This window comes from Hirundo rustica, chromosome 10, assembly GCF_015227805.2.
Source record: "Hirundo rustica isolate bHirRus1 chromosome 10, bHirRus1.pri.v3, whole genome shotgun sequence".
Taxonomy (NCBI): Eukaryota; Metazoa; Chordata; class Aves; order Passeriformes; family Hirundinidae; genus Hirundo; species Hirundo rustica.
The window spans coordinates 7,320,292-7,345,746 of record NC_053459.1 but is presented as its reverse complement, the minus strand read 5'-3'; the positions used below and the strand labels follow the sequence as shown (position 1 = coordinate 7,345,746).

The window sequence follows — 25,455 nt, the reverse complement described above, 5'->3', positions numbered from 1 at the left end:
TTTTTGTGGCAGTTTCAAAACATGTGCATATTGAACCTAAAATTTTAGTGTTTGTTACTAAGCTTCTTATGATTAACATCAACACCTTTCAAAATGTCTTCAAGTATATGCTAATTAACCCAGCTTACTACCAAATTATAGCAATCCTCTGAAATCATTTTAGCATCTTCCAAAAAGCATTTCTTCTCTCTCACATATAAACTCAGCGAAGAAACACAACATATTTTTTACTTGTGACACTATAAATGTGAACTACATAAGGAAAAAAATGTGTGGGATTAATTTATTTCCCCCATAAGCAAACACTACAATGAACACATTTTCATAACATCATTCAAGTAATCTTGAGGAAAAAGGTATGCATTATTTGGTTCCCTTTGGAAATTTGCATCCAGAACAATAAAAATTATAACAATAATATTAATTGAAGTTTTAGATGGAAGAAATCTTCAAAGTATTTAATCCATTTGCTTATATTCATTCCACACTTATGTGTCACAATCCATAATTCACGAAACCCAAGCGTGACCTCAAGGCTATTTTGCATAGCCATTAGAAGTCCATGGGGCTGTAGCATAATCTGCTTAATTAATGAATTCCATCAGCTGAATGCCAAGTCAAATAAAGAGCAGCCTGCATACGAGCAGCTTGCTCATCTGATGTTAGAAAGCTTCAACAAGCCAGACTCTCCATCAGACACCTCAGCTCAACTGTACAGCAGCAAGAAACCCTCCGTTCAAAGGCTGTGATTACAGACCCTGTCCCACTCCCCATATAAATATGTTTACAATCAAGCACCAAATGTACATCACAAAGGAATATAAGCCTGACAGCCAAACACAGCAAATGATTTCCTGATGCTGAAGTAATGAATGTTCCATTCAAAACAATGGCTTAGTTCTAGCTTTATTCAGTAAGGTCAGCTTTAACACATCTGGACAGAATGGGGCAGAGTCAACTTTTTTTACAGATAATTGTTTTGCAATTTTTTTGCAAATCCTTTAATGTGTCTGCTGCCCTAAATTAGGAGAGGGGACGCTCTTTTACATAAACATTCTTGAGGAGACAAGGTCTTTCAGTGGCTGTGAGTGGTGAGGGATGTGTCATTTACACAGTGATGTTCTAATGCTTCCCAAATCAGTGAGAGCCACGGGTGTCCCCCTCTGGCCTCTTCAGAGCCTGACCGTGCCCCCTCAACTGCTCCACTTGGTCGTTCTGTGTCAAAGCTACACTATTTCCTTGCCTTTTATGGATAGTTTTTCTAACTCCAGGGCCTTCACGTTGTACTCCTTGCCTGAAACTGAAGTGGAAACAGCAATAAAAGCTTTTCTGACAAATACAAACCTGAGACCTCATGTGGCACACTAATATTGAGAAACACAGCTACTCATCTAACACTGTCACTTGCAGTTAACATCTTTTCAATAAAGCTTTTTCACATACATTCTAGCATGACAGATATTAAGAAAGACCAGAAGATCAGAGCCTTAAGGAAGTCCAACAGAAATCTGGATCACATTTCTCTACTTAGTATTTCATGCTGAAAATAATCACACCCCTTACAGGCAGGTCATTAAAAATGTTATCATAGCTATTAGCAAACTATTCATTTTCCATCTTCTTGGAAAAATTAATTTTTTATTAAAGCATCTCCCACTCCACTCTGTGGCAGAGGTAACTAAAGTTTGGTCTCCTCTCTGCAGTCTCAGGAACGCACAACTCGTTTCAGGAAGCCGCTCACTTTGCCTGGGCACAGTGTGCTTCTGAGCTTAGGCACCTCTCAAGGAAATCCAGCTTCTCCTGAAGGATGTTGGACCAGACCCCCGGGTGACACCTCTTGACAAAACAGGCATTTTGGTGGAAGGTGATGTGTGAACACAGAAAAGCAGCAGCCGGCTGCTTGGCCTCCTGGGCTGCCAGTGCACACTGCTGCCTCGTGCCCAGTTTTTCATCCACCAGAACCCCCAAGTCCTTTGCAGGGCTATTCTCAGTGATTCCTCCCAGTCTGTACCTGTGTCTGGGACTGTCCTGAGCCCGCTGAACCTCCTGAACTTCTTGGCCCCCTTGAGTTTCTCATGGACCCACTTCTCAAGCTGGACACAAGTTTCTTGTCACTGCAAACTTGCTGGGAGCGCACTCAATTCCGCTGTCCATGTTAGCAATGAAGGTACTGAGGAACGCTGGAGCCAGAGCCTTGAGGGACACAGAGCTACTGACCACCTCTGCATCCATTCAGCCAACTCCTCATCACTGAACAGTCCACCCTTCCAATCCACATCTCTCCAGTTTGGAGTTAAGGATGCCATGGGGGACCACACTGAAAGCCCTAGAGAACTCCAGGTAGACAACACTGGTCAGTCTTCCCTTGACCACCATCTCAGCCACCCCATCACAGAAGGCCACCAGACTGGTCAGGCAGATCTGCCCTGAGTAAAGCTGTGCTGGCTGTCCTGGATCATCTCTTTCTCTTGAACTTGCCTAAAAAATTCTTTCCATGAAGATCTGCTCCATGATGCTCCCAGGCACTAAGGTGAGATGTCCTTTCAGTGTGGCATCAACACTTCCAGCACAACAGAGCAAAGCCATTTGTGAATAAAGAAATAATGTTCTTGCTTTTCTGGTGAGGAATTAAAGACACAGGAGATTCCACACCATTCTGGAAAAGAGTATTTATGGTCCATCTACACTGCCTTCTGTACCTACTGTACCTCTTTTCCTGATTAATGTATGCAGGAGCACAACACAGCCCTCAGCCATTGAAATCTCCACACCTGACACTGCTGAGGGGACAGCAGCATGAAGGGGTAGATTCGCTCAGAGGTTTTGCTAACATATCTTGGTATTTTTCTTCTAATTTTAAACATTCAATAGGTTCACTGGTAAATCCTCTGTTGAAAAATCATCATCATCCTACTTAGAAGTACTTACATGTAATCAAACAAGCCATAGCAAAGCTTGGAAATTACATCATCACTGTTTTTTCCTACTGCTGTACACTATAATTCATCTGTATCAGTGACTAGAATCTGAACAAAAAAGGAAGGTTCTGCCACAAAGAAGCAATTCAGATCATATCTGCAGCTCAAAGTCATTCAGATGTGAAAAGTTTTCAGCAACCCACAAAGACATGTTAGACAAAAGCACTATACTGAAACAGAAAGGAAAACAATGTTTTAGTGGCAGTTAGAAACACATAACTAACTTGTGACAGATCTAGACAGAGAGAGGCAACCACAGGAAAGGGGTAGCTGTCAAGTAGCAAACACTAGCACTTTCTGTTAACTTGTATTTTAATAGTTAAATGTACAACTCCCATTTTTCCTGACTTTTGACACAAATCATTAAGGGAAAACTCTGATAGCCTTTATTTCTGAAGAGTAAAAGAAAAAATAATATAAAATATAAATATCAATTTTCTTATGGCAGTACTGAACTGCCTGAGAGTTTTTTGTATTCAGATGAAGGGAAGTGTGCTGAGCTGGAGAGATCATCTCAAACAATGCACTTGCATTTTCAAAATGTAGAAACTTACCTAAGAGGAACAGCAACCTAAATATCCAACTAAATAGCTTTTGCTTTTTAAAGAAACACAAAGAACTTACTCTGGTCTGAACTGGTAACATTTAGTAGTTCTTGTTTCAAAGAAAATACTGCGCACCACTGATCCAGAGGCTGGTTTTTAAACCATGGCAATACACAATGGTCAGAAGTCACAATGTACTTCAGGCTGCACAAATTGTTTCCTGAAGAGGAAAAAAATTATTCTCAAGCAAAAAAAGAGCTTAGTGAAGACCAGCTCCAAGAATTTTACCTGCTGGGCACCAACATACAGTCGATGTCAGGTCTCTTTGTCTTGGGAATGGCATACAGGGGATATCTATCACCGTGTCGAATCAGCACTTGAACTGACACCAGCTTAAAATAATGAGGGGCATGACCTAAAGTGAAGGAGGGGAAAACAAAACAAAATGAGAGAGAGAGAAGAAATATGTTACCTGTGGGCACTTTCTTTAATTTAAAAAAAAAGCAAGTATCATTAGCTTGATAGCTTTGGTATTGCAATGGAAGAAAACACCCCTAGGAAATTACAGCTTGCTAACCCAAGAAAGATTTAATTCAGATTGCAAGACAAGTTATACAAGACTGAGGTTCTTAGCACTCTCCACAGTACATCTGAAGTCCACCAACCACACAAAACATTACTGAAGCACTCAACTCTGCCAACACAATAAGGCTATTGCACTTTAATAAAGCCTCTCCTCTGGTCCCTATCATAATGATGTATTTTGCAGCATGTCTAATCTGGATCTTTTTGATATACTAGTTTGTGATTTATTTGATAACCATTATTTGGATATGCTAATGAAGGACTTCTTTCATTCAAACTTGCTACAGCTGCTGTGGAGTAAAGAATGCAAATATGCCTTCTAGCTGACCATGTCTAATGACTTCAGAATCCAAAATTAATTACTTCTGTGGGGTTTTTCTTCCAGAATTCCAAGTCAACTGCTTGAAATGCAGCTGACGTGTAACAAGAATTACAATTCAAATATTAAACATTTATACCTCTCCCAGCCCTTTCAGTTTTAGACCTATAGCTAACTGTTGGCTGGACTCAGAACAATTTCCAAAAATCAAGACAACAAAGAAGATACAAGGGAAGGAAAGAGCAGCAGCATGTTTTGAACAACTTAACAGAATTCAGCGACCAGCTGACATTTGCTCCACCTTCTCCACGCAGCAATGAACTGACAATGCACAGTTATCATTTCTAAAAACAGCACAAAGAAACAAGCAAGAGCCTGAGGTGTGCCCTCGCCAAGCCTACCTTCCATGCTGCGCTCAGCAATGCTGGGAACATTGCAGTAAACGTGAGCTTCATACACGGGGTCTATGGCAGGAGGCTCCGTCAGCAAATCAGGCATTATTCTCTTCCGGCTCTTAGGATTCAACCCATCTTCCCTGACAGGGTTCACTGGGATTAAATGCACTGAAAGATACAAAACACACAGCATACACCTTCAGGAGACTTTAGGGACATGGAGGATTATGACTTTTTTGTCATTATTTTTAAGTAATTAAGCACAAAGGCTGTGGTTTCATGAAAGGATGTCTCTCAATAGCGTGCAACAACCTCATTGTGATCTTTTTTTTTCCTGATTTACACAGCCCAGAAGAGCTCTTTGGCTAAGACTTCAGGAACAGACCTGGATGTAGAACAACTCCAGGTTTTGCACTCTTCTTGGAGCTGCTTCTCCTGTCAGTCTCTCAGCATGAATCACATAAAACGCACCACAATAGGTCTGGCTGTCTCTCAGCATTTTAACTTAAAAAATGACATTGAAGGACATCAGCAAAAGACACAGCGCAGTTATGATGAGGGTAATACAAACCACTGGGAAAACAAAGTAGTCAAGATTGAAGGACTGGATTATTCATCATTTTCCTCACTAATCCCTGTTCTTACATTGCCACTTTGTCAACCTTAAAGCGTCTGGCTTATATTAATATATACATATATATATATATATATATTTTTCTTGGAATGAAACTGAGACTACCCAAAAAATGTGAAACACAAAGAAATGCAATAAACACACACAGAGGAGAAACTAACAGAAATACCACCACTAAGTCTTCTGACATGTGGATGAAAGTTGAAGTATATCTAAATGTAGGGCCAGAGTTGTAATGACCCTGCCTTGATGTGAGAGAATCCATTAATTTATGAGTATTACCAGACTACATTGTAATAACAAATGTCTCTATTCAATTCTATTTTCTGCAATTTTAATCAGAAGAATTAGAGGTGAAAAAGAGGAGGAAAAGTGTTCATATTTTTACCCTATTAGTCTTCTATTTTGAAAGGAAAAAAAAAAAAAAGAAAAAAGAAAGGATGAGACAGAAAATATCAAAGCAAAACTTTACTAATTCTTCTGTGTCAGTTCCTCAGTTCCACCTTGACTCCCCGTTCCAACTTCAGAGGTGGATAAATAGTTGTTCAGTAAATAGTTGTACAATAAATAGTTGTACAGACCAGGAAAACCAACCAAGACAGCAAACCAAACCAAAACACACGCAGATTTTAAGAACACATAGCTGGCAATTCTTCATTCTTACATTCTTACATCTCTTCATTCTTACAATACATTACACTTCAAATATTTTTATGTGGCTACTCTTTGTCTGCCAAAACCAGAACCCAAGCATTTTCCCTAACCTTGCTAGTGCTGTTGACAGGGCCGATACCTGCCAAGTGCAGTCACTTGAAATTTTTCATTAAGCTGTTTCAGATTTTGCTTTCAGCTGTGTTTGTGAGAATATTAAACTGGAATTTCGACTTTGGACACTTTAATTGTGGAGCTCAGCTCCCATTTCAACCTTTATCTACCAGATTCCCTTTTTAGCTCCTTGCTTAGGGTCACATTGTTGTGAGACACTGCAAAACCCTGCCCAAGAAACTGGCAGTGACACAGAGCTTTGGCAGTATCTGGGCTTTGCAGTACAGTTGTACTTGGGGTACAGACCCCAAACCCCAGAATGTCATACAACAGTGACTGGACTCTGCAAATAAACAGCACTACAGGCAGCAGCTGTCCACAGGACAAATGGCAAATTACGGGTGCGTTCGACCGGCCAAGTTTCCAAGCCAGAAAAGGTTACAGCAACAACTCTCAGTTTTCTGCAAGAATTCTCTCCAGAGCAATCCACAAACAACACTGCTGCTGCTCCCTTAATGTCACAGACACAGAGCTGGTTGAGGTACTCAAGAGGTCATGTAGCTCAAGTCAGCTGAGACACAGGAGTCTTTCAGCAGATGGAAAACCATACTCCAAGAGCAAAAATTCCAAGTTAACTCTGACCCTAAATTTTGTTTGGGAGATTTAAAAGCAAAATAAAGGTCCTAATTTTTTTATCTAAGGCAGTTTTAACCACAAAAACCCTGAACGTGTCCCATTTTTGTACTGAAACTTTTGAGGACAGAAGCCAACAGATGCATACATGAGCTTTTTTAAATCAAGTGCTTGCGATTCCCGAGGCCAAATATCTTGTTTGCAGAATGCAAGTCTCATCTCTAATCAAACCAGTTGAATAAATACCGTAACACTGCCCGACAAATTTAAGAATAAGGAAAAGCACTAAATCTTAAAGAGAGAAGCATCTACTGTCTTTAAAATATTAAAAATCAAACTGAAGATTAAGAATAACATTGAACACTAAGAATAAAATTGAATAATCCAAATAACACCTGCAGGACTGCCAGAATATATGTCTGCAGTTTAAAAAGCAATTGAAAGAACACCTTTAAAGGAGACTCAAGTCAGTACAGCAGCTATGGGTACAACTTAAGAATATTTTGTGGACTGGAAACAGACTCAGAGATGAGAAACATCAATAGTTCATTTCATAGCTGGTAAAACTTGACCTTATTGTACAGTGAATACGCTTGGCTTATACAAGGGAGAAGAAATGACATGATAAGCAGTATTTGCTTTTAACACACTGGAAATAACACATTAGGAGAAAATAATGGCAATTGAACTACCTAGGCAAACATGTGGGTCATCTATTTAACGTAGCCAAATAGAAAAAGGAATTACATGAACTGGGCACCAGTCTCTGCAGTCTCCTAAAAACGTCCACCAGGTGCATAAACATGAAAATAACAAGTATTTCAGCTGGGGGAATGGAGATAGGAGGGATGAGGTGACAACAGGCAAGAATGACAACACAAGACTAAGGAGAGATGAATCTCAGCTGGAGCTGCCTTCCTGTTGCTCAGCACGGTGCCGCTGAAGAGCTCACCCAGCCACCCTGCTCCTCCTCACCCCTTGTTAAAGCTCCTCAGGAGCTGGAACATTCCTGCAGTTTCAGAGCTTTGGGATGAGGATCCCAACACATCTTCTCTTTGTATTTCTGGCTGCTGACACAACAGAGGTATTTTCCATGCTCTTAGTGGTTTCTCAACTGTTTCCTCATCTCCTACCATTCCCTGGACATTGTTAGTGCCCCATGTATTCATGAAGTTCTCCTCCCTCCTCATTTCAAGCACTTGGCCTTCATGCTCCCTTGCTTCATTTATCCCATGTCCTAGCTCTGCAGCCCTGCTTTGCACACCTCCTCCCCTCCAGCTCCCTTGGCACAGGAGGCTCACTTTGGTCCCGCATTTTTGCACTCCCTGCACCACTCAGAGCAGTTCTCTAAAGCTCTTTGAAGAAGAGCTGACTGTCTCTCCGTATCCAAGTATTTCCCTTCTGAAAGTCTTCTGCAGGGTCAATCCCACTTCTGTCTCCCACATGGGTTTTCTGGTCCGTTTTTAACGGGCAAAACTACAAACAGTATTGATACAGCTCAGAGAGGAAAGGGGAAAAATAAATAAAAAAGAATTTTAAAAGCCCTTCACATGAGGGGGCTGAAATTTGTCTTTTTTTTCCATACTCAGTTCTGCTCTTCCAGCTGTAAATCATTACAAGGTCAGAATACTGCTACACAGTTTTCACATTGTTTTTTACAGCTTAGCACTATTTTATGTGAATTTCTCTTGTAGTTCACAGTAACATGCACTTGCCCAAAACAGAAAGCTGCCAGTGTGCACAGTCATACTTAAATCTATGACTAAGAGAGGTTTTCAGCAGGATTTTTCCACTGCTGTGCCTTTCAAAACTCATGTTTCACTAAAACAAGAATACAACAATGTAAACCAGAAATGGAGCAGATGATTTTGATGTGCATTTACCGCAGCCAAAGCAGTTAATAAAATAGCTCTGAAACATATTTCATCATTTAACTGGAAGCTTTGCCAACACTGAAACTATAAAGAACATGGACATCTTATTACAGAGGTAGCTTGACAACAGAGCGGGAAAGAGAGCACATTTTATTTCCCAATATTCATACACTTATTTTTATAACTAAAGAAGCTACATAAAAACTACTTTGAAACAATTTTGAAGAAGTTATAGTGAGGAAAAAAACGTAGCAAGTTAGAGAAACAATAAAAGGAAAGAGCTCAATGCAACTCTTCCCAGGGTCCCATCGGGCTAAAATTGTTTGAAACATGAAGTAAAACTAAATACATGGGCTGGTATCAGACAAAAGTAAGACCTGATGAAACAAACAGCAACTGCTGCCTTATGAGACAGAGAGGCACTGGTCACACAGTATCACACCTAAATACTGCTGTGGAATCACTTGTTCAAGAATTCTTGCAGCTCCAAACTCAGATTATTTTTTTTTTTAAGTCAACACAATTCAAAGGAACTAAAATCCAAATTCTGATACTATGTTTAATTAAACAAAAAACCTCCAGAAACCTTTATTTTAAATCACACCACAGAATGTGAAGACCATACTCTAAAATGAAGTCAGTTGTTTGACCAATAAATGTGTTTAAGACCAAACCCACTGGCGTCTCAAACATTATGAGTATGGTTTTCTTTCCAGTGGGCATTAATTAGGATCTAATTAAAGAGCAAAAAGTTAATTATCTGACTTCTATATCCTCCCCACCAAGTTCCTGAATGCCACAAAATCTAGAAACCCCCCAAACATTAAACAAGCAGTTTTGAGCAAGACAGACAATCGCTCAGAAGTGCTTTCAGTGGAAGGGTCGTAACTCCTGCATAGCAACTAATCCCCTCTGGAAAAATGTCAAGTTTACCAAATCAGCTATTGTGCTCAGAAGCCCAAGCAGGGAGCCAGATACCATCAGGGCTACAAAACTGAGATGATTTTGACAGAATTCAGCGCAGCAGAAAACCAAACACACAACAAAGTGCAATTCATGTAGAAAGAGCACCAAATTAAACGCTCAATCACTTCATCATCAATTTCTCTCCCTCCTCCAGTCCTATTTTCAGCTTGAGATACAAAAGGTAGCAACACTGTTTACCAAGAAGAAACACATTTATCCATGAAAATGAATCAACAACATTTACCTAAAATCAGAAAGATAGGCAATAAAGCTGGTTTCCATTGCTGTTTTCCCTTGGAGCTCCAAACAGCTTGAGAAGCAGTAGCACAAGTAGCCATGTTAGTCTCAATTTTCTGACTCAACAGAGCTGAAGTTTTCATCTTTTATAATACAGAAGGTTCTTTCAGCCCCATGCAAACATACCATTTAAAACAGTCAAATAGAAATGCAGCCACACAGCAGAAATGAAAAACAGCAACCCCACTGTAAGTAACCTTACGCTGATGGGTAAAGAAAAGCAAACACGCATGTCAGAGAGCACAAAAAGTTATTTATCCACTTCCACCTTTCCCCCCACCCCTTTCTGCTCCTACCAGGGCAGTAACAAGGCTGCCTAGCACAGAGCAGAACATTCAGGCTTCTGAAAGTCTGCTGATGAATGCGGATTTCACAGATTCATAGATTCATTAAGGTTGGAAAAGGTTTCTCAGATCATTGAATCCAATTGTTAACCCAGCACCACTAAAACCTGACCCAAAATGCCACATCCACACATTTTTCCTCATATCCCATCTACAGCTCCCCTGGCACGACTTCAGGCAATTGCCTCTTGTCCTGTGGCTTGATACCTGGGAGAAGAGACTGACTGCCACCTGGTTACAACCTCCTTTCAGGGGTGTGGAGAGAGAGAGAAGATCCCTCTGAGCCTCCTTTTGTCCACATTGAACACCCCAGCTCCTCTAGCTGCTCTCTCCCTGAAAAAAATGGAAACTAGAACGGGAGTACTGTTCAGAAGAACAATCCAAAGGAGGCAGGAATTCTTGAAAACAACTGGTGTGGGGGGAAAAGGTGAAGAAACAATCTAGAAAAGGTCTGAGAACCAATCTGGAAAAACCAGCTGAGGCACACATGGGCTGAGGAGCACACAGTGCAATGCTGAAGGTACACTGGAGAAATGCCAGTGGAGAAATGAAGCGACCTGAGCACAGCAGTGCCAGAGCTCTGACATCCTGTGTCCCTGGGTAGGACCCCTGCAGGTCCCAGGGGTGACCCCAGGTGTGCTCCCAGAGAAGCCCACCCTCACCCCAGCAGCACAGCCCCAGGACCAGTTTTAGAGCCCTGCCTCGGATTGCAAAGGCACATTTGGGTGTTAATGAAGTTCAAAGGTGGCTGTGTGACACACAACCCACCTTCCTCGTTTTCCTCTCTTGTGTCACTAAATAAAGGCTTTGACTGGCTCAGAAGTAAGATCTGTATTAGCAGCAAGGGCCTTCATCCATAATGCATAAGGCCACAATCACTAATGTGCTGTATTTGAATGCTGAGTAATCACGCAGACAAAAAAAGGCTTATTAACCTCACACTGGTCAAACTATCAAGTACCAGTAAAAAAAATTACCAGAAAAGTCTTTTGAAAGGCTTTCTAAGCCTGTGAACGCAAGTTTCTAACTTTAGATTTGGTATTTATATAAAATATAGATGGAGCTACCAAACGTTTTACAGTCTTAAATTTTCACTGGCTTTTCGTTTATTAGAATGTGCAGCTTAATTAAACAAAAAAAAAAAAGTAATTTAGGCTTTAAATCAAACCTCTTGCCCTACAGAACCTGAAGAAGAATTTATGTAAGATCTGTGCAAACTGAATCTACAAAGAAGTGACAATCCTCAGTGTCTTTTCAGTCTCAATCAATCCCTTAACTAATTTTTTCACCACAACTCTGCTTCCCCAAGCATTTGCCCTTCCATTTTCTCCACTCTTGCTGTTTGTCCTGCCTGTTGAGGAGCAGAAGGGGTCCCTCAAGCACAGATGGGCACCCACAGCCTCTCTCGACTACAGAACAGGCCCTGAGCTTCAAGGTTTTCTTCCCACAGTGCTGTTAAATTCTCTGAGCACAACTACAAAGGAGAAAAAAAAAGTGAAGGGAGCTATGGGGGAGGTGGGTAACAGAGAGAACAGCGGGGGATGGAGGAGGGCACACACTTTAAATTTAACCTGGAATAGCAACAACAAAATGCTCTGCCTTAACAAACACCTGAGAAGATCAAGAAGGCTCCTTGGAGTGTCATTTCCCCACAGCATTTCAGCCTAACAATTGTGCGCGTTCCAAGGTGACACAGTACAACCTTCAGACTGCAGCTGTGGCAGGGCACAGAGGGAAGCACTTCCCTCCTTACACACTTGAAATGTCACCTACCAAACTCTGAAAATGGATGATTCGAACACAGATTCATCAGGACCTTCCAAGCTCATGGGATTGACTAAGCAGCCAAATGGAAGCAAACAGACTACAGATCCCCTCTGAGTTTCCAACAGTTTGCAAACACTCAGCACCAGAGGTGAGTTATGGGCTGACACATGCCCAGACACATATACCCATTTAACCCACCCAATTTTGTGACTGCTGCTGCTGTTTTTCTTTCTGTAAAAGAAATCACAGTAATTTAGAGACTTTTCAAGCAGTCTTACAGCACAATCCCATTGCCAGCAGCCTACATGTCAAGTTCTAGGACAAGCTTTAAAAAAATGTTCACAAAGAGTATTTAGCTGTAGCAAGCAAGTAGCAAATATCATTGAATAAATATTCTTTTCATGGCAGTGTTTCTAATCAAAAGTGCTGGAAAATGCTTGCTACAGCAGCCTTGAATACCTGCATTTCATACTGCAGAGCCACGGTTCTGGCCTTCAGCACAGCATATTTTGACACCAGAAATTAAAGCCCACTAGAACTGTTCTATCGATCCTATCAAATAAACACGGACATCTCCCTTCCTACAGCAAAAAAAAACCCAATTACTTTAGAAGGCCATGAGGAATGCTGCAGCAGATTTGTAAAACAGATCATCATATTTCAAATTCTTACAGAGAAATTGATTAAATTCACACAGCTGGGGCGCTGGGTGGACGAGGAAGGTTCGCCCATTGCGGTGTTCTCATCTTTGTTGGGTAAATTTCTGCATTACTTGGGTCAATACTAGAAAAATACTGCTTTTAAAATTCTGTTAAATGCTACATTTGTATTTCCTCATTTAGTTCCTCAAACTACATCTTCAGTCTCATAGTGACAATACAGAAGTCCCATTTCCTCCCCCAGTTACTTCTTGTGATTTAATCAAGAAAAGAGGTGGATTTCCCTTTTCTTTTAGCCTTACAGACTCAGTCACCACAGAGCCTGAAGCATCAGGTCCCTTCCTGCCCTTCTCCACCTGGAGAACTCAGCTATAATTAGTCTCCATCCAAAACATGCTGGAGATGGGAGCAGTGCAACCAACATGAGGAACCACCTTCCTCCAACTGGAAAAATACCCAGAGGAAATTTGAAATAAAAATGCTGCTTCTCTGTTTAAAGTACAGGAAATGTAAGTTTTCTGAAGCATTCTGCATATCATCGGTTCACTGAGAGAAAATGGGAATTCAGTGAAACTAGGAGGCTGCAGACGTACCTCAGCTAAACCCAGTGGAAGTCAGATCTGACTGAGGAGGAACGAGTGTGAGCTCTAGAGTATTTAGATTTTTAGTGGGCATCTTTTGAAGAAAACCACAGACATTAGGACATAAGGAAAGAAGACTTTAAACTGTTCTCCTGCCATGCACAAGCCAAATTGAAGTCTACACATATACCTCAGTATGAGTTTTCTCACCACAGTCCCTGCTTTCTCCCCAGAACAATCACAATACAATTGCAGCTACAACTTGTAAGTGCATCTTAGTTTTTCTAATCAATGCTGGTGTCATTTTCTTACACGAAATGCAACCAAAAGCTTATTTTTCAGTCTAATGCCATCTGAGTTTTCAGATCCCTAAAGTTCTCCACTGGAGGTGCAAATGTTCCTATGGACAACCGAGAGCTACTATAAATAGGCTGCTCTCCTCAGCTGTTTCTCACAGAGTTGGACAGAAATAGCCAACCCTCCTACCCCCTTCCACAAGTGAGGCAAAGCCTCCTTGTCTGCCTATTTTCTGGCTCACAAGCTGTGAACTTTCTTTCAAGGTTTTCTTCTTCTTGGGGCATTGCCCACGGAGCCATAGCTCACAGGTACTGATCCAGGGCCTTATTCCACATCAGAGTCAGGGCAAGAGACCAGATTTCAGTACTTGAGTGTTCACGTTCAAAGGTAAAATAGAACAACTACATACAGCCACCATGCCTGGTAGCCTACCAGCTCTAAACACCAGCATTGCAGAGAACAGGTTTCTCATTTCCAGCTGCATTAGCTGCATGGCTAGCAGATTTTTTTACAAGGTCACAATCAGACTTACATGAGGAGAATAAAGTGTTAAGAAAATCCTTTTTGCACCAAACACAACATGCCAGGCCTTGCAGTCTTGTGTTTGAGACCTAATTTAAGCAGATACATTAAATTATACAATGTGTGCTTGCATTTATTAAGTCCAGATGTGGCTCTGAAAAGAGCTTTATCGTTTTAGGGATTTCCCCCCGCCCCCCATTGTTTTTCACTGGACAATTCAAAAGAGCATATGGCACTGCCTAAATAGCTTCCAGGATTTTCAGCCTGACAGCAATAACACAGCAAGGGTGACTGCAAATCTGAACCTTTTCAAGCTCTAGAAATGACAATCACTTTCCACTTCTCCTCCCAAAGTGAAAAAATTACTTGCTGTATTTTATCGTATTTTCCTACTACACTGGAACGCTACAATGTTCACCACAGAATAGATTCCTATTTTCACCAATTTAATATGCTACTTTCTTTAAAATAAATACACATGCATACTAAAGCCTTTCTTTTTCAGCGTGTCACTAATTTCCCCATCGCTTGGCTCCGCACTCGGTCTGGAGGGAGTGGGGGAGGTTCCTACAAGACATCCAGATGGGTTTGCTGCTCTATAAACATATTGCTCAAGTCACACGTTGCTCGTTCTCCAGGTTGTTTAGTGACAAGATGCAAAAGCAGCCCCAGCAGCGCTTACACTGACACGGTTCTGTCGGTGCTGGCCCACCACGGGCTCGCTGGGATTCCCAAATGAGGGCAACAGACACCATAACCACCACGCTCTGGGGAGTCCTTCCTATTGCTGAGAGCTGCCACATCTCATCATGCGGTGAGAAGACTTCAGCTACATCAAAGCAGTGTCCTGAGGGCCACCAAACGAGGTTGAAATACACAAAGACTAAACAGGAGGGTATTATGGCCTGAGCAGGTGATTTTTATAAATACTGTAGATCCAGCCACTGCTACTTATCCAACAAGATCCATGAGCACCACAATAAGATTTTAAAGTACTGTCCTGCTTCTGACTGTGGAACTCAGCAGCAGCTAAATGAATGAATCCAATTAAATTGTACTGGAACAGATTTTCAAAACAGCTTTTATCAGCTGTGTTCAGAAATGGTTGGCAACTCTTTCCATTTCCATGATATTGTCTCAAAATGAAGATCAACTGCTCTACACTGATATACGCTGTACTGAATGCCTCTGCCATCCTTTTCCAGGGGATGGGGACCTTTGCATTTAGTTTGGGGTTTGTTTGGTTTTGTTTGTTTTTCCTTTTGTCGTGTATGATTCCCACAAATACTGGAGTGGGAAGCAGCAATTACAACATGACTGAAAAAAGATGCTTGGCAGATTTCACATGTGAACTGAACACCAACATAGCAGCCAAGAAAATTCAGCACAGCAGAAGAACACACGGCAAAAAGTATTTTCTCAGGAACATGGGCTACAAATCCACAGGCTTCAGTGATTCTTTCATCTACAGCAGCCGGGCATGATACAGAAATCTACCCCATAAAGCAGAGTTCAAGAGTCGCCCCTGTTCTGTTACCCTTCAGTCTGTTGCTGATATGACCTCTCCACAGCTGAAGCCCTGTGAGTGCTCCCTGCACACAGGGGAAGCAAGCACTGCTCTTTTCTGTCATCCTAAATGCCTCAGGGCTCTCCCCAGCCTCATCCCAAAACACTCAGAATGTCTTTTGACACTCAAGTCAATTGTCATTAGAATGTGTACTAGAACATCCAGCTGTTGAAATAAGAATCCCAAAATTTACAGGGAAAACAAAAAAATAAGGGGACTTAAAATCCCACCTTAGCTCTGTAAACCACATCTTCACAAGCATTGCTCCCCTGGTGTCAGAACACCAAGGCAGCAGCTTTTGGGCTGCAACAAACTACGTCTGCTCACAGGTAAAGGCATCTTCTGATCTGCTTCTTATCTCCTGACCTGTTTCCTGCCTTCCCTGCAGCATCTGTGCCTGCACACCTGGCCAGAGACAGATCAGAGAGCTGCCAGCCCAGACCCAGGAACATCCACTGGATGCGCACCTCAGCCACAGCCTCTGCACAGGCACAGGGCACAAACTGCTTCACATGTTAATGTCATCAGTCAGACACCGTCCACTGGCACTTCTCTAGAGCAGTGTCCTTGCAAGATAAAAAGCCTTGCAAATTCAAATCAATACTTTCACTACTGCATTAAATTAGCACTTTTCTGTTCCACATCTAATCCCAACTGCTTTCTGTCCACAAACTGACCTGCTCAGGGAAGTGATCTCAACACCACACGCCACTGCTCACCCAAGCCAAACCAGCTCACTTGTTTGTCCTTGTCAACACCGGGGCAAGGCACAGAAAGCTGCCATGGATTTGCCAACAGCAAACCTTAAAACAACATATTTAATACAGTAGAACCTGACAGATTTTTGTGTTGGGGGAGCCTTCCATGATAGCCATTAATCTCAGGGATTCAGAACAATGCTGTCTGGATCAGAGAATTATTGGTGTCTTTTGGACTCTTTCCATAAAACAGCTTAGGGGAAGACAGTGAATCTTATTTCTTGTCTTCATTCAGCATTAATGTGCACAGTTGGTAAACCCAAAATTACACCACATATGTTTCCAGCTCTTTTAATCCAACCATCTCACTAAAGTAATGAAGGGAGATCACTTCCATTTTACAAGACTTCATATTTCACTGCAGCAAGTCCACAAAAGCCCCAATCTTTTAAATACAAACTATTAGATCCTGCCTCATTTAAAATAAGCCACAATGCCATTTAGTATGCACAAGCACTGCTTTTCTCTCAGAGAGTGAGCTTTGAAAAGCTAAAAGGGAACTAATTTTGGGAACAGAGATTACGCTTATTAGAAAAAAAACAAAAGGCAATAAAAAACTGCCTGTAGGCATTAAAATCTTCAAAATCAGTACAGTTTGAGACAGCTTATTAATCACAGAAACTCCACATGCCCAAGAACACACAATAAATTTTTCAAAAACCTTCACAGTCAAGTGACAAGACCCTTTGGATTAAGTCAGTCACTGCATCATTTCAGCAATGAGATCCCAGCAAAAGCACAGATAAAAGAAAAAAACTGCCTGAAAGAAAACTGGGAAGAGAAAAATTAGAAGGACTAAGAAGAAACGTGAACTGTATGAATCATATTAAGCATCTCTCTTTCAGATACACACAGTGGACTCAGCACATCCATAAACCCCAATGGTTTTCAACTCAGTTTGCAGCAGAACAGTGGGGATTAAGGCAAGCAAAAAGCACAGCTCAGAGAAACAAATCTATCATCAAACACGAAGTTTAAGTAGCCCTCCATGCTTTTCACAAAGACTGCACACGGCCTAGAAATATGGAAAGCACAACTGCATCATACCCAGTTTAAACTACCCATTAAGGTAGTTTTCCTGGTACTGTCCTGCTGAAATTCCACTCACTGAACAAGGAGAGAAGGGAAATTTGGGTCAGAACAATCTCTGATGGAGATGCAGAACCCAAATCTCAAACAAAGGACAGCAAATCATTTAAAGTATGATGAACTCATTTGTAATTAATGGATAACACTGTCCTAAAAGCTCTGGTAAAAGTAAAGAGAGAAGTGTGAATGATTGTGAATTCTCAGAAAACTGTTCAAAAATCAGAGTGTTCGGCAAAAGATTAACAAAAGGCTCCTACTAAAACAGAGTGGCAAGGCTGTGTTTGCTTCTCAGCTTAAGACATCCAGGTTTTGTTTTGATGTCATTCTCTCTGTATCACGAGAAAAACAGAAATACAAAGGAAAGCAGCCAGGTAGCAAGGGGATGAGCAGCTGAGAAATTGCTTAAGGAAAGAGCAAACCAGGGATGAGAATCACTGCCCAGGCAGCCCAGCAGGAACACTGAGCAGGGAGGGCAGGACCACGCACAGGTGAGGAGCTCTGCCTTCGCAAAGCCCAGAGCACATCTCCCAGAGAGCCCTGGCAGGCAGGGCTGGGCCCCACACTGCAATCTGCCATCCTGAAACCCCAAACCCCACACTGAGGGACCACGCTCCTGGGAGAACTGAGTGCAGATTTCACTGGTGTGAGCTAACACTGACTTACCTCTTATACAGAATGTAACAGCTGCCCATTAGAAACAATATTCTCTTTTTGCTATTCCTATAACAAAACAGGCTGAATATCCAAATTTTAAAACAATGTTTCAGTTGTTAAAACACAGTTTAGCCCTGTATACAAGTAACATATGGAAAAATCCTAGGAGTAATTTTATTGCATTTCAAAGACAGACATGCCATTCTGAAACATGCCTGCAGTGACCCGTAAGGCAGCCTGACTTGGCTATCAAGAGCTGTGAAAAAGAAAGGGCAGAGAACTGGTTTAATGACAAAATAGAATTTGCTAATATATAAATAAATCACCTGACCTACTGCTACAGAATCAATTGTACAGTAGCCTTCAAACACGTGCTCTAACACTTCATATAAATTCTGCTAAAATACAGTCCAGCTAACCACCGTGGATGAAGTCAGAATACACATTTAAATAAGAATTATAAACTTCTGCAGCCTGACAAGTAACTTTTGTTGGTCAATTCCTGTCTCAAGAGATTTAACCTGACCTATATTTAAAGCAGCTATTTTGAAATGATTGCTGTATTTTCGTAGGAGACAGTAAGACTGTCTCATAGTATCATTCTCAAGCATTCATCATGTCTCCTTTCCCTTCAATGGTTCATTCCATGGACCGATGCATTATAACACCACTTTTGAAAAATCACAAAAATGTTATTTAAAACTCCAATTTTAACAAATGTAAAAAGGATCTTTAGCCAAAAAAAAAAAAACCTCTGTATTTACAGTTAGCTGCTAAAATGTATAGTGCCCTGAATTTATTATTTGTGCGTCATCTTTCCCTTTAATCTTAAATTCAGATTAAATTAGCACTTCTGAAAAACAAAACCCAGAGAGACTTCTCATGAGTGGAAAATCTGCCACGCTTATGAGCTTGAAGGCAAAAATTCACGAAGGGAGATATCTGCTCTCCTTTTAATTTCATATGCTGGTAACACATGACAGAAAACAAGTTCTCTGCATCAAGAATTCTAAAGCTGTGGCTTTTTAAATATAGTTACTTGTAGAGAGCAGCAAAACGCAATACCCACCCCAGCAGCCCCTGCCCCAGGGCTCTGGGTCCCTGCAGGCTGAAGGTGAGGATCTCAGGCTAAACCCCCAACACTCCAGTGTTGCAGATGATGCCCACACTGTCCTCATAAAGTTACAGCTGCTGGCAAAGCTCAAGCCAATGAAATAAAACTCTACTGCTTTTCTGTGTGGAAAAATCCCAATTTCTGTTTCCTGTGACTCATCTCTAAAACCAAAACCTCCAGTGCGAAACCAAATGACAGAAAGTAGAGGGAAATTATTACTGGAACAGCAAAATGTCACTTCCAGACATGCTGATACACCAACACCCAAGCATGACCCATCGAGGCAGAGAAAGCATTTTTTAAAAAAATCCAAAAAACTCATAAAACAGCTCTCACACTTTACAGAGGAACCAGCACCCTGCCAGGGCAGTACCAACATCCTAAAAAGCAGCGGCAGTCACCAAAAATCTTTTTATCAAAAGGCAAGCCTAAGCCACTGATCAAAGTATGTAGGGAAACAAACAAAACCAGAAGAGAAACTCCACAGGCAAGAGCTGCCCGAGAGCCATGGAACTGCTGCCAGCCACAGGGTTATCAAAAGTGTCCCTGTAAAAAGGGACGCTATCCACCATCATTTCAGTCCTCTTCTCTTGACTGTTACTTTCCTTGGGCTTTTTTTTACTTGGCCTTGGGCTTAAAAAAAAATTAAAAATCAAAGTAAAACAGAAGTATTTACTTCAAGGAAAAAAAATTAATTTACAAAAATATTATCATCGAGCAAATTTTGCAGAGTGTACACATGGCATCATAACAGACAGCTCTTAAATTGCCTTTCCGTTTGCTTTATTCAAGGAAACTCATGGATAAATGTTTCAATCATCCTGAGGAGACCCACCTTGAGGCTTCTGCTGCCAGTCACAGATGTTTCTAATGTAATGCCTGTGTTTGCCCCATAATTGGGTTCTCAGGTACCAATCTTTGGAGGAAAAAGCAAGCCACTCCTCAGGCCTCCTTGTAAACTCCTGTTCCTGAGCTGACCTCAGGGCTAACCAATGCAATTAACATTGACAGGGTCCTAAATTCTGTTTTATCTCCTTAGTTGGAGGCTGCAGGTCCACAGCTGGATCCTGACACATCCTCTGGATGTAAGTGCACTGCCGTCCTCCGTCCCTGAAGTGCAGGAATTGCCCCCAGCCTCTGCATTTACCTTCCCTCTGCACTGCTCTAGGCATGTTACACTGCACAGAGCAGGAAGACCTCAGCCACTGCAACCTCTTCTTCTGGCAAAAAAAGAATGAAGTGTCCCGACATATATGCTCTGTGTTTGTACAGAAGGAATTTGCCCATTTTTAGTCAACAGCATTACAGATAATATTTACAGAGACAAAAATACAGCCCACAGTCTAGCACAGGTCATTTTTCCATTCTGCAGTTTTTCTGACAAAGCAAAACACTGAAAAATTTAGATAAAAACAACAGAATTGCATTTTAGAACAGCCTTAACTGATAAGTCTATCAAAACTAGCTCTCCTTTTGCCACTAATGCTGAAGTTTTAAACTGTTTTACAACCACAACCATTTATATAAACAAAGAGGAGATAAATAAAAACACATGTGGAATGATAGACACTATAAAAAAAAAATACTTCTCCACTCTTTTCTGTAGATCTGGCTGGCCCAAACAAAAAACAAGAGGGAAACAATGACAATTCCTAATAAAACTTTAATCTGCCAGTCTTACTTGGTTTGGAAGTCAACCAGTTTCCCTATCCACTGGGTTTCCCAAACAAAAACGTTCCATTGAAATAATTATCCTTTAGACACATCAGAGTATTCTTCTAGCCAGCAGTGGAACATTTTTTTTGTGTTAGCTTTTAACACTGTCATTTTCCTACACTATTTGAAAATTCAAAAGTGTACAAAATCCAGTGGCATTTGCCATTTGAGAGAGGTTCCCTCTTTTGCTGATTGCTCCAGGTTTAACTCTGTACAATGCATTAATAGCCCAACTGAACCTGAGGGCACATCTTTTGCTTCAAAATGCAGGCCCCACAATTATAATAAAGATCCCTAGAACTGTTAAATCTTGTTTTCAGCAAGTATAAACTCCTTGTTAAAAGTCTTCTATGTGCCGACTAGAAATAGGAACCAAACCTGACGAAACTATGAATAGGTATTAGAATATCCTAGCAAATTTTCAAATGTGTCTCAAATGCATTTCTCTCATCATCCACCAGGTATGTGCAGAAAAAAAAAAAAAAAAACCAAAGCTGTGGTATTATTTATGTCAATAAATACACAGAGCTTGAGAACAGCAGGACTTCCTGAAGAAAGTTCCCTTACCCTGCTGCTCCAAGTGAAATTCCCAGGAAAGCAGCCAGCCCCGTGGGCAGAAAAGATCACACACAGACCCTGGGCCTTTTGCTCCTGTTCAAGGACACAAAGAGCAGAACCAGTGGAGTGCCCCATTGCCCAAAACGTGCAGGACAGAGGGCCCTGGCAGGAAGGAGTGTGTCTCACAGGATCCCCAGCATCACAACACCTTGAAGAACGACTATCACAGTTTGAAGAGTCTCCAGCTGTGCAGCAATCTGCTGACATGTCTCCTCCTGCCCAGGATAAGGAGATGAAGAAGATGCAGCTGGCCTTTGATGCAACCAGCCAGGCCAGCACACAACATGTGACAAACACAAACCCGCTGCTCCAAAAGGCGCCTGCCACACCCCTGGGACACAGCTCTGGGGGCATCTTCTGACCTGGGGCCCTGCCAGCTGGTCCATGCCCATCCACTGAAACTCCTGGAGGGAGAGAATACTTCTGCCTCTCCGAGCTGTTCAGAGAGACTCTGGGGGAAACTTTCTCCAGGGTTTACCCTGGGAGTTGAACTGTTAGTATCCACACAAAGCACCAGCAAAAACAACACAGGAAAGCAGACTACAGAACTCAGGAACCACAAGAGAAGAGAAAGGGACCAAGAACAACCAAACATGGTAACAGGGGACAGTTTTCTATCAATCCTGGCTCCATCCCCAGCCTACCAGCACTGAAGATTCTGAGGTGCTACCCTGGTTGTTTTCCCAAGCGTTTTTCTCTTTGTGCCTAAACTCGAGATGTGACAACTATTAGCTCCGAAACAATTGCCTCAGGAGTTTGTCATACAAGGACAGACTTCCTAGGGCTGCTGACACGACACCATCACCTCCACTTCATCGTGGCTGCAGAAATCACTGCTCACAAAGCAGTTCCAGGTCCTTCCCAGCACAGCACATGAAAGTAAACCAGCATCCCTTTCTGTTTGACTGGGTGGCAAACTGCTGCAGGCAATTCCTGAGCCCTCAGAGCTGAAGCATGAGCCAGACTGTGACCTTGCCAGCCATCCCAGTGTGGGCTGTTTGTAACACTGAGTCAGAAAATCAGCTGAGCTTGGCCTTTACTACTCCCTTTGCTGCAGAGTCAGCTACAATTCACAAGTCTGGCTTCAAATGCCACAGTTCCATATGTGGGTAAGAGGGGTAAAATATCAAGCATTTATAGGAGTTACGCTCTGCTCTAAAGCAGAAGTCTGAAAAAGGAAGGTGTGTACCACTTGTAAAATTATACATTTTAGTGTTACTGGTTTGCTTTTATAAACAAATTTATCACAGAAAGGAACAGACATTTTCAACATTCCATGCTTAGAAAAGCAATAGCATATTTTAAAATTACCAACCCTCCTCCACAAAGCTGTGCACTGCTTGCTAACAGAGATTCACAATCTCACAACAGCATAAAACATTCCTTTCCACTCCAAATGCTTCAGGAGGTACCTCCCTTCTAACAAAACAAACTAAACCAGTGGCTTGGGCATTTTCCTGAGTCTAAATGTATAAACACTCATTTTCATTCCATGAATATAAATCATATTGTCACAGAATCACTTAGGTTGGAAAAGACCTCTAAGATCAACACCAACCACTACCCCAGCACCACCGTGATCACCACTAACCCAAGTGCCACATCTGCATGTCTTTGAAATCCCTCCAGGGATGGTGGCTCCAGCACTGCCCTGAGCAGCCTGTTTCAATGCCAAAACACCCTTTTGGTGGAGACACTTTTCCTAATACCCAATAGAAACCTCCCCTGGCACAACTTGAGACTATTTCCTCTTGTCCTATCACTTGTTACGTGGGAGAAGAGACTGATCCCCACCTTGTACAACCTCCTTTTGGAGTTGTAGAGAGTGATAAAATCCCCCTGAGCCCCCTTTTCTCCAAGCTGAACACTCCCAGCTCCTTCAGCCCCTCCCCATCAGACTTGTGCTCCAGACCCTGCACCAGCTCCACTGGAGAACTGCTCCAGACCTCAGTGTCTGTCCTGTCATGAGGGGCCTGTAGCAGGATGCTCTGCTAAGTGGGGGTAAAATAACTCAGATTTTACCCTCTTTGCAATTAAGTTGTAAGTGCTGGATGGAGAAGGAGGGGTTCATGCAAATTTTGGTGTTGAAGAATACTGAGACCAGCCTGACTCACCAATCCTAAAGTTAAACATCCTGAGGACGTGAAAAAACAGTGTTTCCTGACAGAAACAGGCACTGATGAGGACGTGACAAAGCTCCTGATAAAGAAAGCAACAAGTGACAGCGCTGGTAACTCACCTGAAGCTGCTGAACTGGCTGCCCAGCTGGCACAGCTCCCTTAGAAGGACAAGGTGATCCAGAAGTTTTGGTTTTACTGTGGAGATGGTCCTTGCTCCAAGTTTGGACTAAATGCTCGACATCCTGAAGCTGGTAGAAGTATCAGGCTACCTGAATGTCTTGGTTCCCAGTGGACTGTACTGCAGCTCTCATTACATAAAGGTTTCTGTATCAGTGTTGGTATTGGCACTGAGCTTCACAGTGGCTGCCTGCTGCAGCTTACGTGCTTTTTAAAGCACCTCTCAAACAACATTTCTGCTAGAGATAAGGATATGTTCTAATCAAGTGGAAAATAATTTTATCTTTAGACGAAATGTGATTCACTCTCCTAAATGCCTACCTCCTCATCTCTAAATAAAACTCACTTTAGTTAACAATTCAGTTTCATGTTTCAGCTGCAGCTCCTCTAGGACCTTCACCCCATGCACAATTCATAGCCAACCCTACAACATCAAGGGCAGCGCCATAACGAGTCTAAGGGGCAAAATAAGCTGCAATCAGAGCCCCTGGCTGGTGCCAGAGGAGGCTGAAAAAGCAATTCAGAGCCACAGGTCCCTTTATTACATGCAGATGAGTTTAAGCACACAAAAATAACAGCAGAAAACCACAAAGTTTCTTTCATCTTCTCTCCCTCTTTTTTTTTAAGACATGTCTGTCATGTGCAAAGGCAGAATCTAATTCTAATGTAATCTTTTGCGTTTGGGGGGTTTTTACACTATGCAGAAAAAAGCACAGCCCAGAAGGACTGTGCTCATTAAAACACAATGAAAGATAACAACAACAAAGAACATTAGCCTATCCTATGGCTGTGTACTTCTACTTTTGCCTTCTAACAGCTACTCCCTGCATTGCTGTGCATTAGTACCGACCACATTAGCACCAAACGTGGCTTTAGCTAGGAAATGCTCTCTCCTGGAGCAGGCGCTAATCAGCCACAGCGCTGATTATCTCATCTGTCAGGGCACTGCCCTGCCTCCAGCACCACCTCCTGCTCACTCTTCTCTGCACTGACCCTCGAGAAACCCATCTGAAGCACAGCACAACTTATCTGTTCCCAAACAAACCAACCACTTCTGATGAACCAACACAACTGTGTGAAGTTTCCTGATGTGAGGTGGGAGGGGGGAAATCAGGAGAAGTTCCAGCGCTCAAACCTCTCAGAGCCGTTTCCTCAATCCCATCTGGTCTGATGCAATGTAAAATAGGAATTGCAGCAGTTTGCACTCAGTGTGGTTTGTATACTTTCATGGAAGGATTCAATCACATTCAATTACTTAACTGCACTACAAAATTGCAGGGTTTTTTTGTTTTTTTTTTTTAAATAAAATAGCCTGATTTGAACTCTCTAGATTGTATAGATTCCTACAGGGCACACAAAACTATGCTTCTTACTTCTTGAAAAGCAAACCAACAAAAATCCTTACAAACAAACAAAAAACCCCAAAACAAACCCCAAGTATTTCAATAAAGAAAGAATACTTAAACAACATGTAATCATGG

At 41.9% G+C, this 25,455-nt stretch overlaps 1 protein-coding gene across 5 annotated transcripts in view; it reads right to left on the bottom strand.

Moving 5' to 3' along the window:
- PXYLP1 (2-phosphoxylose phosphatase 1) overlaps positions 1–25,455 on the bottom strand; it is a 49,972-nt gene that overhangs the window by 8,964 nt on the left and 15,553 nt on the right. For 4 of the 5 annotated variants that reach the window (XM_040074642.2, XM_040074640.2, XM_040074639.2 and 1 more), the window contains 2 exons: positions 4,829–4,990; positions 3,812–3,938 (listed from right to left, as the gene is read on the bottom strand). In XM_040074642.2, coding sequence (XP_039930576.1) covers positions 3,812–3,938; positions 4,829–4,990 — 289 coding nt within the window. Of the gene's footprint in view, positions 1–3,811; positions 3,939–4,828; positions 4,991–23,916; positions 24,046–25,455 lie in introns of all 5 variants that reach the window. The other variant, XM_058421935.1, reaches the window with a different exon arrangement.